The sequence below is a fragment of the Platalea leucorodia genome (genome assembly GCF_965183815.1).
Source record: "Platalea leucorodia genome assembly, chromosome: 2".
Taxonomy (NCBI): domain Eukaryota; kingdom Metazoa; phylum Chordata; class Aves; order Pelecaniformes; family Threskiornithidae; genus Platalea; species Platalea leucorodia.
In genome coordinates this window covers 34,328,608-34,343,511 of record NC_138824.1, presented here as the reverse complement: position 1 = coordinate 34,343,511, position 14,904 = coordinate 34,328,608, and the positions used below count along the sequence as shown (strand labels likewise).

Below are 14,904 nucleotides of genomic sequence, written 5' to 3'. Positions count from 1 at the left end.
CTATTAAGATTAGAAAAGATGACAGGGTCAGAACACTTCCCTGCTGAGTTTTGAAAAATAATTATAGATTTACTAATGAAAAACCACTTGGCGTCATCAACATTTCATTTACCCAACGGTTCCAAAAGAGGTAGCAGTCGCTCTCCTAACAAAACAAGAACTGGACCTGACCCCCGAATTCAGCAACACAGTTCCCAAAGTAAAGGTACCCTGCAGGAACAATACTACCATCGCCAAACTGAACAGCCTGCCTTTGAGACGGTCAGTAGTTCATCGGAAAACCTGGGAACTGCATCTAAGACCTCCTCCTCATGCATCAACCAACATCACAAGCGTGACCCACCGCACATCTGCCATCGCTTTCACGAGGTACCCTAAGTAATTCGTAAGTCATGAGCCTAAAGAATTCCTAAGTCAGGCCTCAGTTCTCCTGACGTCTGTATATACGTTTACCTATATGCAAAGTATCTGCATTGTAACAGTGAGTCTGGTCAGGACCTTCTCAGACTCCCAGGACACACAGTTCTCTGTCTGCCAGGCTTGTACGCTCCTTCTGGTAAAGCAACTGAACAGAATTTGCTCCCAAAACATCAGTTTAAATTAGGAATGATTCCATCAGTTGCAGGCTCGCAGACTTGGTACCACATTACTTTCTATATACGTAGAGCTGGAGGGCAACATTAGAGGATTAACAGCCATATTGCTGAAGTACACAACTACTACAATGGACAACAGCGACTTAGAGAAGTGGCTGAAACACATACACTCCAGTCATGCAAGTAAAAACAAAACAAACAAACAAAAAACCCAAACCACAACATACTCCTGGTGAAGCAAATGATTTCCAGGGGAGGGAAAGAGGACGGGAAGGGTAACTGCTTTGACACCCTCCCACAGCTCGCTCCAGGCCATGCTGTCTCCAACAATCTTTTTCTTTCCTTCTGCTTGTCCTGCAAAGTTCTCTCGAACCTTCCTGCTTCTCTTCAGTGTTTTCTCCTGCCTGCCCTCCTCCCCTTTTTTAGTCTTAAGCTCTCCCTTGTGTTTTCTTGAACATATTTGACACTGACCAAAACCAAAAATAACTACCTCCTAGCTTACTTCTACCCCTGCTGAAATCACTTTAGATGGAAAGCCATTTATTGTCAACATTTGTACTTTCAAGTCCGTGCACAATACTGCATGCTATTCCTTCTGAAGACTGGTCCTCAGTTATGCTGTAAGGGTTGCCTACTATACGTTACTGTGGAATGTCCTCCTTTATATAGCCCTTCTACCCATGTAGTACCTATTTTTTACAGCTCTGTGAAATCCTATTTGCCAGCATTTAGCCGCTGACCAGTCAGATCAGAGTCAGCCTATTAAAAACTTCAATGTAAAACCATGCTCTGGCTATCACAGTTATAACAAAAAGCTTACCAAAGCAGGACTTCTGTGATACTGAAGCTGGGGGGCAATGTGGATGCAGATGCTGCTGCTGGCAGTAGTCCAGCTGCACAGGGAGCTGCATTCCCCTTTCTTACTGCAGCAGCAGAGACAAGTGAAGCAGTATTTTGTAGAGGACTTCCCATGTCCCTCTCAGTTCAGTTCTCTGGGAAGAGCCTCTAGCTGAGCTCAGAAGGTTGCTCCAGCAAGAGCAGCTCCAGTAACCCAGCTGGTATCAGGCTCAGAGCACATCAGGACGCCCTGCGCATCCTCCAGCTGCCAGTCCCTGCTGCAGGCAAGCTTTTCCCCACCTCTATGTGGCTTGGTAATACAAGGAACAAAATCTGCATCTGTAGCTTTCTGTTCCTCCAAGAAAAAAGGTTACAGTACCCAGGAATGCTGCTATAGCAAAACAAATCCAAATCCTTGGCCCATGAGGTTCCCAGGCAGGTCTCATCACAGAGGCCGTAATAACCAGGACACAAAATTTGATGTGACTGACACCAGAGTCAATCTTGAGCTCCTGTTTCACACAGCTGGAGGCAGCCCAAGGAAGAAGCTCATGGAAATGGGGGCTGGCTGGAAGTGAAGCACCAGCTACAATGGTCACTTCTTTCCTTCCAACTTCTGGGGAACTTGGTGCTGCACAGCAAATACCAACAGCCAAGCTTAAAGTGCAAGGCTGAGAATGACAGCACCACGGCTCGCACCAAGTCTGCTATCAGTGTCGGCTATCAGTGCTAACTCTCCCCCCCCCGCCCCCCCCCCCAGCAAATCCCCTGGGACCTTGACAGAAAAATCACGAATGTCTGTGTCAGAAGCAGTAACAGGATGAGGGCATCCACTAGCTTTTTCAAAAAATGGAAAAAAAAAAGTAAACTACCTACAGTTAAACAAACTTGCAGTAAAATCAAAACGTCACATAGATACAGCTGAAACCAGGAAAGTCTACAGAGACCAGCAATGCAAGTGGAACAGCTATGAAAGAAAGACAACTGACACTTGCCATCAGAAAAACATTAAAAGTATCAGAGTAGATACCACGCCAGCTCTTTAATCCATGAAGAAACTTACTTGACCCTGAAGGATTAAGATCAACTCAATAGTTGCAGTTTTGAAAGCAGCAGCTGAAGCTGCTAGCCTGTGCTAGTATGCCATCCAAGTATTACTTTGAAGCTACTTCCTTGTTCTTTAGCTGTTTTCTTTTGAAACAAAATAGTAAAAATAAAATCTTCTAGCTGCTAAATGGCTGTAAAGGACAACCTCAGAAAGTGTGAACTGGATCTGATCAATGCAGAAGGTATTCTGCAAAGCACTAGGAGCAAGAGCTCTGAGAGGACCGAACCAGACCGTTTGTCTCAGCACACTGCAATTAGTGTTTGCATATTGATGTTAAGCCATTTTATTTCTCCTGAAAGCAGGTCCCATACTTGTACATCATACCGTGACTTATAGTTTACTCCAGATGCTCTATCTTCTCCATCAGTCAAGATACATATATATGATACACACATTTATAAACATGTATATACACATACATGTATACACACAGACAGAGCATGAGCTTGGTACAGGGAAAGCATGCAGCAGATGTCTGTACAAGCACAGGATTAAGTAGCACACAGCACCACAAATACACGTTGTTATGCTAACGGTGGCCAAGCAAGACATTTGCCTTAATTGGAAAGACTACAGACAGCTGTGTCTGTCTGCAAACTAAAAATCTATCTGCTCCAACTATTTGCCTTGAATATCCTTGAAAAAAATACAGGTTTGGTTAATTGTTTTGCCTGTTTTACAAAAAAAAAGTACACACTACTTAAGGTGATCTGTTAACACCGGGCTACGTTATTTTAGGTGCTTTAAACTGTGTATTTTGCTATGCTTCTGAATTTCACTGTCAATTTGCTAACGCCCTTCCTACTCTAAGGTACAAATGATTACCTTCAAAGTTCCTGCTGAGGTTACAAAAAGAACAAGAGCATTGAGCAACAGTGCTGCAAAGGAAATGCTGTCATAAAACAATCTGGTTGCAACTGAGAAAAGAATGACAAAAATTCTGAAGTCATTTTAGCTTGGCAGAAAATGATCATCTATTTCTTGGTCCATTTGGTACTGTTAACAGCCTAGAATTGTGCAATATCATACTGGCTCATCAAGAGGTAACTAGTGATAAAGCAAACAATAAGTGACAGGCAGGAAAACCAAGTTCATTCACGGTAATTTATGTGAAATTTATGAAATGGAGAAAGGGAGAAGATACCAAAAAATATTGAAGCTACAAGACAAGGTGAACAAAGTACTTCACAGCGCAATAAGAAAATGAAACAAGGCAATAGTAAGAAATACATAGAGAGAGGTAACAGAGGAGAATTCCCTCTCCAACATACACATTGTTCAGCCTACAACTATAGGGGAAACAATGGCCTTGAGATAAACGGGTGAATTTCCAGGGACTTTCCCCATTTGTTCAACTAACTGGTTGCAAACAACTCATTCGGTCAAACTAGGAAGAGCGAGGGAGGTGAAGGGGTGGGATGTGCTTGTTAGAACCACTTCAGATGCCCGAATCGAGAGGCTTTCTCTGTTGCGTGGCTACAGGAAGCATCAGCCAAATGCAACTCAGGAGCTCTACCGTCACTGCAAACTGCTCCACAGCTGTGCTCATGTACGTGATCCTCAGAGTCATCAACAATCTTGTCAATACTTCACCCCAACGTACTGCCTCATAGCCACTGGCCCTTCTACTGCACAAGCCACGCAGACAGGAGCTGCTAGGCAATCTAGGGGGAGCTGTCTGTGAGAGGCAGCAAGGCACCTGATGCCTTCATGCCCAGTCTGAACACGGCCTCCTCCAAAGGGAGGGAAGAACTTGCCTGTTCTTGTCTAGCTCTTTGCCTGGACAAGATAATTTCTTACGTCATGAGGACAGAGACAGAGGACTGGACTCTCAAGCCTGGTGTCCTTTTTACTGACCCACACAGCCTTACAGTCTTCTTTCCAGAATTTTTCAAAACTGCACTCACCTGAATTAAAACTCAGAAACTTTGGTACTAACAGAGACCTGCAGAAACCTCACCTCTTTGGACAGTGCCAAAGACATGTAGAGAGCGCTCCTGTGGATAGCTTCTCATTATGCAGAAACAAAATTAATCTGTCTAGATGATTTTGAAGTCCCTTCTGCCATAAGCAGCCTTCTTCCTACCTACTCCAGAAATTAAATCAGAAATGGGCTTAAGAAAAGGTCTTCTCAGCTGCAGGAAAATCAGATCAAAATGTCTGGTTATAACCAAAGTCTTGGCTGTGATAGAAGTCGTCCCTATTGTAAATGTGTTCTGAGAAACACACCCTGTTGTAAGCTAAATGTGAGTTTCTTGTAGAAGCCCACTGAGATCACATCAGCCTATTTCTGACCAATGCCTGCCTCAGGAAGGGCATTTTCCTCACCACCCTGAAACTTGAAATGCAGTCAAGCCTTCACTTAAGAGATGATGGAGACCAGCTCTTTGCAACAATCACCTGCTTCCCTTCCTTTGGGGAAGGCTACAGCAGCAGTGAGCCAGATCCAACAGTATCTGCTCGTCGGTGTGCTGGAGAGCTGCTACTTCAGGCCTTCCTTTGGAGCATGAAGATCCAACTTATAGAATCATAGAGTCATAGAATCGTTAAGGTTGGAAAAGACCCTTAAGATCATCAAGTCCAACCGTTAACCTAGCACTGCCAAGTCCACCACTAAACCATGTCCTCAAGCACCACGTCTACTCTTCTCTTAAATACCTCCAAGGATGGAGACTCAACCACTTCCCTGGGCAGCCTGTTCCAGTGCCTGACTGCCCTTTCGGTGAAGAATTTTTTCCTAATATCCAGCCTAAACTTCCCTTGGTGCAGCTTGAGGCCGTTTCCCCTCGTCCTATCGCTTGTTACTTGGGAGAAGAGACCGACCCCCACCTCGCTACAACCTCCTTTCTTGTTGCACTGACGGGAAGACTACTGTCTAACTGCACACAGAAGCAAAGCACATGCACTGATCCTGGCTGATCAAAGTAAGGCCTTCCAAATATTAGCCAGGAGTTGCTTCCTATTATCTAGAAGTCCTCAGCTGGCATCGTACTCCTTCGCTCATGTTCCCCATCAGGTCCCAGGGAGCCCTAGTGAGCTCTTTACCAAGACTGATGGTTTTTATTCAGCATACCTACAGGAACGGCAGAGGAGTGATGAGCTACAACATTAGCTGACATGATGCAGATTTGGCTCTCACTCTTATTTAGGGAAAAAGGACTGAAAGCAGATGGTCAATGCAAAATCTCAGTAGGACAGCGCCAGACTGCCTCCCTCTGTCGTGTGGTTATGCAAGCTCGAGCAAAACCAATATAGACAGGGTGTAAAGTATGATTACAGAACATAACGGTGACATTCACTGCACAACTTACACAAGCTAACGTCTATACAAGGCACAAGATGAAGACACTTCATTTAAAATAGCAGCTGTAATCACATTTTCAGGGTTGATAAACTCACGCTAGACAAATCTGTCTATTTTTCAGCATCAGCATAGCTGCAGTCAGACCACCAATACATCATAGCCTGGACACAGAAACAGATTATGGAACAACAGCAGAAAGCACATGTGTTTGCTTGGAGTAGACATGACTTTCAAAGGTAATTCCCTCTGCTTATCAGGACAATCCACTGTGTTGGCATAGTGTTGGCTTCATCACTGTTCTTACACAGAACGTTCATGCCCAGAAAAAACACGATTCACCTTCAGCTACTTCCTTCTCCTCTTGAAGGAGGATCTTGCCATTGTGGTCCATGCTTGTGTCACCTCCAGGATGAATTACTGCAACGTTTTCTACCCCAAAGGTTGCAAAAAGGTCAAGATGAAAGCTGTGGCTGATTCATCATGTAGCGGTTCTCCAGTTCAGAAAGGAACACACAAAGCATATCCCACTGGTCCTCTGTAGTCTGTATTAGCTTTTCCCCCAGCTACAGAACAGAGTCAGGATACTGGTCTTCTAACATGCTCTGTCCAAGCTATCACAATGACAACTTGAAAATACAGAAAAGAAACAATAAACTGAATTTTGATAGCAACATTGTATTTAAAACCTGCAGTCTGCTAAAGCATTGCACAGGATCTGTCAGCAGTCAGCTAATTGGAAGTTTCTTGGTATACAGAGCTGCCAGCCAGAAGATTCAGCTGTCCCACACAGTCAATAACAAATAGAGACGTATAATTTTAAATTACTCACAATATGATCTTCTCTGAACTGTTAGTAACATGAGAACCTCTTTTCACTCCATCCAGAAGACACTCCATCTTAAATCACTACTACTCTAGATTAAAGGTAAATGAAAATGCATCTCTCTCTATCTGCAGCCTTAGTTATTTAAGGGAGCAATTTTACTGCCCAAACGCAGGCACCTTGGAGCCCTGTACGATGTCCTAGACTACCATGACAAGGTAAGTCCCTAGCCTTACGGGAGAGGTACACTTTCTGGAGCAACAAAAAGGATGCCATTTACACTCAGAATGACCCAATGAACATGGAGCTGAATTCCAGGCCTACGTCAGTGCCTCCAAATTCCAAGATAAAACACAGTTAGTCCAAGAAACCAGATATTCTGGTTAACCTGTGTCAGTTATTCTGGTTTAAACAGATCAATTTTACAAGCGCTACATTCAAAGAGACTTTTTATTTCCTTCCTGAAAAAAAGCTGACTCATTGGAAAAAGTTAGAAATAAAATGTTCATCCAGAGAAGCATTTTTATTTTTGTCTTATCGCTGGAAATGTGGTGCCAAATGCAGCTCCCAGTTACACAACTGGAGACTGCAGTAACTGTTGCTTGCATCCACCAGGCCAGAGTGGTTAGACCTGCAGAACAGCAGCGAGTTTGCAGTTCCAAATATTCCCACTGCGGATGCTAGATGTCTTCCCTCATCAGGAAAAACCCAGTTCGCATGACCTGACCCTGCTCCGGCCCCGTTTCCCAAGCTTGGGTTAGCACCACATCACAGCCTTTCTGTTTAAGCACTGAGGCTGAAGAAGAGGCATCTACCCCTGGCGAGCGACACTTCTCCTTGTCTCCCCTGCACACAGCACCACCAAAACTTGTATGAACAGCCCCTCAAAAGCCATCCAAAAGCCAAGACCTTTCCACTTCAGAGTAAGACACTACCCTCCCCTCAAAGTACACAAAACTCTGTCCAAGCTTTGTGCAGCTATAAATGAAGCCACTGCCCGTCTCCTGTGAAGAACCAACCCCAGATGTTCACTGGCATGCCCATTTCTTTGAAAAACGCGACGAGGCCCTGGGGAACTGCTGCCACGCTCTCCCAGCAATGCTCTGGGAGTAGACTTTACCAGGCAACGCTGCCTACCGCAGGGGAGGGATGGTGACACGAGCCCTTCACAACATTCTTCAAATACGATTCCTTTACCAAGTCCCTCAGAAGAGAAGATGCATGTTCAGACTTCTCTGAAGGATATAGTTAAGTGTTAAGACAACAACTGTTTTGACCTGAAAAATCCTCAATATTTTCTCTATATTTTTTTTCTTCTCACAACACAACAGAAGCAAATTGCTGCAGAGGGAAGACCATTTATTTCCATGACGAAGAGGGAAGAACATTTATAGGAATAAAACTTTAGAAGCTACATTGCGCAAGACAAATTATATGAGTCCAAGATGTTCACGCTTCAAAGCGGAGCCCAACCACTAACCAGTATGCATCAGAAAACCTTCTGAGGATCATTCCCAAACCCTGGTTGCTGTTTCGCCCAAATGACCTTGACTATCTACATGCCCCAACCTCTGAACACCAACTGGCAACCAATGTTGCTATTTGTCCTCATGCTTCCTTACAAAACTACTATAAAGTGACTCCAACCACAACCCTACAGAGAGCATGCATACGTCAGAACATTTCTCAGCTCTTATTCCATAATGGCAATCATACCTGCTGTACATTTTCAAATCATGTAGACCATTCATTTCAACCCTTATGGAAGCCCCACTGCAGCAATTCAGAACATGTACACAAACACATTCAACTGCTAGAGATTTATAGCTGTTTGAACAAACAAACCCAAAATAGTTCCTTTGTTTTAGCCTTATTATAAAACAAGACCTAAAACATATGCTCCAAAAAATGTTCAGTGTGCCATTCTACCTGATCAAACTATTTGAAGTTTGCATTTTGAAACTAAACAGAAATGTATCTGTCATAAATTGTATTTTTAGAGCCTGGAATGGGCAGTGACTACTGCACAGGACTCATTAGCATGTTGCTTTGCAGCTTGGCCAATCCTGATTAAAAGCACACCAAAAAAATCTGGGTTGTGGTTTTGATTTTCACTCTAACTGCTCAGACACCTTAGTACACTCTTTCTTAATTAGCAATACTTCTATACCATTCAGAAATTACATACTGTACTGAAAAGATCCAATGGGTTTTTTTTTTTTTTTTTTCCTTCATCTGAGATGCTCTTGTCATCTTGTCTAAGGAAAGTGCAATTGAAGACTTAATGGAATAATGTTTTAAAGTTACAAACAATGGATTAGAACCAACGCAATACAGAACCCTAAGGCCTTAAGGCTTTTACTTCATTCGAACTTCACATGTGTATCATCTCTACTACTTTTTTCCCCTTCACTTATTGCCCAAGGTCTGATTCTGAAATACCATAATGCAATAATTGGATGTCATAATGTCACTGAGCAGCTTTCCAAATGCTAGGCTGGACTTCTTGCCTGCCTGCCTTCTTAGGTCTTACAGATACTTTTGTTTGTTGTTACCATTTTTTATACCATCTATATTATTGATATTGGTTTTTATATATAATCTAGCGGAGGTCTAGCCTAGAGCTATTTAACTCTGCAAATTGCTGAACTTTCCCCCTATTAATGTTTAATAGCATTATTCTACTGACTTAAATGGCACTGTATAGCTTCAGTTATGTCTGTACTTGTTTCCTTTCACTATACTGCCCTAGTCAACTTTTTACAAGTAATTAAATCCTTCATCAACCCTGAAATCATAGGATTGCACTGTACATAGTAGCTTCATTCCTAAGCTTTAAAAACTTACAAGACATCACCTTGAAGCAAATTTTTATTCATTTTCTAAATGAATTCCAAAACTGGTCTTTTTTTTTTTTTTTGTCAGATTCTTCTTAATTATCTTTAACATAAACTTTTGATCAAATATAACCCTTCCCTCCCCTATGTGCATCTTGAACTAATTCTAGTTGGTTAGAACAATAACCAAAACACAATTTGTTTTCAACTCATGCATTTTAGAATTAAAAGACAAAGGAAAACAGATATTGTCTACTTAAAAATGGTAACTATTTCCAGTTTGTTTTACAGTGCCTACCAGTAACTATGAAAAATATTTTTCCTGTCATGGCGCAATGTATTTATTCCCTTGCAGCCTTCACTAACCAGTGAATTTCTCTTTTCAGTGTGAATTTTTCATATTGCAGTGTGAATGAAAACATTTCATGATTTTTAAGGAAATTAAAAAAAAAAACAAAAACAAACCAGGATTCAAACTAGGAAGTCCAGGGATAATTTTTAAGTTTGGGGTATTTTTTACCCCAAGGAAAGAAGAGAGAGTATAACATTTTTTTCTTGATTGAAGCTGCAGCCTTGGTTTGTAATTTCCTATACGTAAATCTTCAGCTTCCTCAACTACTTGGTTATCTCCTAAAGCATTTCTTATTGATTCTATTATATCAGTCATTGGAGGCTGATCTAAACGGTTTCGGTTCTTCTTTCAGTTCTTCTGAAAAACCTAGCTGTTATTACTATTGTGGATTTTCCTTTTATGTAAGTGGAGTTTTAACAACTGAGTAGCTTTTACGGTATCCCTCTAGTAGCAGAGATAAGAGAACAAAACTTATTCTTTGGAAACGAAGAAATTATTTGGTCTCATTAGTGTCATTACTTACTTCTCTCTGACAAAATTGCATGGTTAACCCCAGATAGTCAGTACCACTCCAAATCTATTGGTGGCTCTGGATGTCATTTTCAAACGAAAGAATAGAGGAAGGGAGCAGGAAATAGCATTATTGCCATTTTGGAGCACAAAATGATAACCATTGTAACGGTGACGTTAACACAGCAAATCTCAAAAAAAAGTGACGTTCATAATTCATTAAGAATGTTCAGCTCCTGAATTATATTCTGAAGCTTTCCTGAAACAGCTTTAAGGTCCACAATCGCCATATACAACTCTGACATTCCTGTGAGGGGCCTAGATTACCAGAACATTTATTTGGTTTAGGTCTTTTGTAGTCAGTGGAGATGAAAAAGCTCCATCAGGGGACGCCTCAGGCTAGGGTAAAACCAGGCTTAACTGACTGTTTTTAAAGCTTCTTCAATTAGGATGCTGCTACTAACGGGTAGGTGCAAAGGAGTCATGATGCTGTGTAGTGTTAGCCAGTTGACTTACAAATTAAGCATGGAAGCATGACTGTCTCCCAAAATAGTCTGCAGATACACAGGTCCCATGAGATTCTTCTGTTAATTGTGTTCTAAAATCAAAAGAACGTGCTCTTGTAACAGCAGCAAAATGCTAGAGTAGATAACACGGAGCTTCCTCTTGTTGTAAGTGGGGACAATACAAAAGATGAAAGAGATGACAAAAAATTCTTAAGAAGAAAAATCAAGAAGAAGGAAAATCTTTTTGAAGGGATCATGCAGACACACCATGTATAATTCAAAAGTGAAGACACGAAACAGTCAGTGCAAAAGCAGAGCCATGAAAATACTGCCTCTGCTGCAGCACAGAACTGATGATACCAATTTTAAAGAGAAGTTGTGTATTTTTCCTCTCTAAAGGATTGGCATCAGGCCGGATGCAGGAAAGATGCGCGTCCCTCCACCAAAGACAGAGCATTTATGAGCGTACATGTTGCAGTACGCTGTAGTAACTCCCAATTCCTAGGATCAGCCACAAAGACACCGTTTTGCTTCAACCAAACTGGGAGACGAGCATTTTTTTGAGGCACAACAAAGAATCTAGTCCATCTAGCCATCATCCAGTGAATTTATTATTATTCATACATTTATTTTCTGTACATTTTCTTACCTTATATTCTGAACTGAGGGATTTAACGTTTCATCCGGAACATTACTGGTTACAGCTGCATGTCCTTCTGCGAGGGACTGCAATGGCTGCATTACATGAACTGTCCGAAAAAGCTGAGTAGGATGTACTGGCTGTGGAGATTGCATTGTCCTCAAAACTTCTGAAGTCAAGCCAGGTGTCTGCTGCTGTACAACTTCTACGTGCTCCTTCAGCTTAGCAGGCTTCGAGTTTCCTGTTTTTAGCACGGTGGTTGATCCTCCCTTTGTTCCCGCATTTGCAGATGCTCTAGATCTGCTCGACTGGTTTCTACTGGCCACAGGAGTTGAGAGCAGAGTTGAATCTGATGATTCAGTGCTAGGGCTCGCATCTTCATCATCTATATAGACGAGATCTTTTGGCATTTCTTTAAATTGATATACTAGGCGCTGACCTTCTACTTTAGCCAGTATTCCTCTTTGGTAATAGTATCTGTTTGAAGTGTACACACATCAAGTTACACAGTGTTTTTTGCCAAAAAACAAATAAACAAACAAAAAAGAGGCTACAACCCCCCTGACCCCCCGAAAATAAGACCAGCAGTAACAAGTAAGCAATATTTTAAGTGCCTAGTTTCTTCATTATAAAGGAGTGGCCAATTTAATAGCATATTTTTTCCTCAAACAACTTTCTTTTACTGCTATTTCTGGTCACTGTTTCATTTCAACCTCAAATAACTCTGAGGAGAAAGAGAAGAACTCTGTGACTTGGCAGCTCTGCTATCAACTCACACTCTTTAAAAGTTGCCTGAAAGTTGTAATTCTTCTCTTAACTCATACAGTTCTTTCAGTTACCTGAATTCATGCTTATTCACCAGTGAGCACAGGCAGACATTTTAGCTACAACAAAGCAAAGGGAACAGGACAGGAGAGCACTACTTCTGTTATATTTACAAATTAATATGACAATTTGCAATCACGCACACCAAGGTGAGGGGTGAAGGGAAATGAAAAGGAATGCATAGCTGCTCAGTTGGACAGTTATCAATCAGCAGGTAAGATCGAAGCTTCATGCATGTCTGCTTATTTTGCAGTCTTTTATGTATGAGAAAAATCCCAGCCTGATAGGCAGAGGCACATGATAAGATGTTTTAAAACTGTCTGTACATGCAAGTTCAGAGAAGCGCAACCAGACCTGAATTCTAAAACTGTATCTTCCACTGGAAACGGGATCATTTGCAACAAGTAGAAATAATTTCATTAATACAGCTGAACTTAGGATTTTTTGGAGAAAAGAGATTCAAATTTAATGTAAAAGGCTTGCCCCACTTTGAATCTTCAGTCTCTTACTTTGTGGCTGACTGTGAAGATGCAGTTTTTGCAGCAGCACTGAAAATGTCTGAGCTGAGACCGAAGGTGACTGATTTGGGGTTAGTAAGGGTCACTTTCAGTTCGCTTATTTATTTTGCAAAAATAACATCTTCATTTTCCAAATTGATAGAATACTAACTCTTTTCTTCTGTTACACAAATTAGACGAGGCACTGAATGCATGCAAACACTAAGGCAACAAGAACAGTCTATTATTAAAAATGCACGTACCTGAGAGCTCTACCCATTGTTTCATAATTCATGTCAGGTTTGTTTTTGTGTTTTCCCCACAACCTGGACACAGCCTTGGAATCTACCAGTTTGAAAATGCCCTTCTCTCTTTGAGTCCATTTGATATATTTAGGACATGTAGCTTTGTCCTGGAGCAGTGCTAGTAAGAACTCCCAGAGATAAATTGTATTTCCTAAAATAAAAGTATTTCAGGACACAGAAAAAAAAAGAAAAAATATTAGTTGACCATATTTTATTAATTATGTAAATAATCTAAAAATTAACAAGCTGGTATCTTTATGAATACACTGTAATATATCAAGACTAGGAACTAGTGATGGAAGGGCACGGGAAGGGATCCTTGTTAGTTATTACGATCTGGGTGCCCAAACACCCTAGCCACTGTCCGTAACCTACAGAGTCAGGTACCTGTCAACCTGCAGTCACCCCAACATTAGACAGCATTAGTCACCCATGCATACGCTTCCCTCCTGCCTAATCCAGTTACAGAAGCAGGCCCTATTACTTTATCTTGAATAGGAACATGCTCAGGTCCATCCTCTGAAAATGCTGGAAATCAAGCCCTGGCTTAAATACTTTGCTGAATTGAGGGGAGTGTTATAATCCTTTAAACGGCTAAACAAAATCCTTACTTTTAACAACTAGATTTATATGGGGCAATCAGTGGCATATGTTGAGGTAGGCAAACCTTCAAGAATAAAGTTCAGGAAAAGATGTTTTTTTTTTTTAATTCAGTGAGAGCTTGCACTTGCTGGCAGACAACATTCAAATTTCATTTTACAAACAAGCAGGCACGAACACTTATATATGGAAATCCATCACATTTGTTCAGTGTTTACCGCATATAAAGAAACAGTATTAGAATCACAGATTGTGAATACTTAAAACTACTACAAAATTTGCATATTCTTTTCTTTCCGAAAGCACATTTAAGGAGTCTAAACTCGTATAACTAATGAGACCCTTTTTCCCTGCTTTTTTAAGGCTTTTGGTGTCTGATGTTCTTTTGGACACTTGAAGCTGCACATAAGCTTCTCAGTGATGTGTTGTTAGTCTGAGAAAGGAAGAAAAAACTTATTGTATGAAAGTATCACCTCCCACAAGTAGCTGTGCAAAAACACAGCAAAGACAGCGTGTGCGGATTTCTCAAGTTTCCCAAAAAACGATGCCCAACTGCATCAGAAGGTGACAGGATCTCTTTTGTTAGCTTCAATTTAACCCAGCAGTGTTTTCAACTTTAATAACCACCAGTCTGAACTTTTTTCAACAAGAGGAGGTGAAAATCCCATACTACTGTATCTATATTCTGCAAATATTCAGCAAAGTCATCGGCACTGGCAGTACAAAATGTTAACAGCTCCTTCAGCAGGTGGAAACTTGAAAAGTGAGCATCCCTAGAGAAAAAACACTGCCTTTGCAACAGATGTCTCCCCGCTTACACGAAATGGTCAGCCTGTTTGCCTTCAGATACCTGGAAGGCAAAGGTTAAGACTGCTTAGGCAAGACACGAGGTCAGAAAGGAGTGAGAGCATTCCCAGCCACTTACCATCTAATCCAGGGTGCTTTTGTTGTAGTCTAGACTAAAAATGCTCAGCTGCATCGAGGCAGTCTGAAAATCTGTCACTGCTTAGCCACTGAAAATCACTGTGAAGAGGACTGTCTGCAAAAACCACATCTGCTTTACTCACAGGCAGACTTTTTAACCTCCTCTGAGTCACAGCAGAACAAGAAATATGTAGAAAACTCAGTTTTCTCCATGCATCCCATCAAATAATTATATGGAGG

General features: G+C 41.4%; 1 protein-coding gene across 4 annotated transcripts in view; it reads right to left on the bottom strand.

Moving 5' to 3' along the window:
* The window catches only part of ELF1 (E74 like ETS transcription factor 1), a 93,839-nt gene that overhangs the window by 1,684 nt on the left and 77,251 nt on the right, over positions 1 to 14,904 (bottom strand). For all 4 annotated transcript variants that reach the window (XM_082303725.1, XM_082303726.1, XM_082303723.1 and 1 more), the window contains 2 exons: positions 13,099 to 13,291; positions 11,523 to 11,990 (listed from right to left, as the gene is read on the bottom strand). In XM_082303725.1, the coding sequence (XP_082159851.1) occupies positions 11,523 to 11,990; positions 13,099 to 13,291 (661 nt within the window). The remainder of the gene's footprint in view (positions 1 to 11,522; positions 11,991 to 13,098; positions 13,292 to 14,904) is intronic.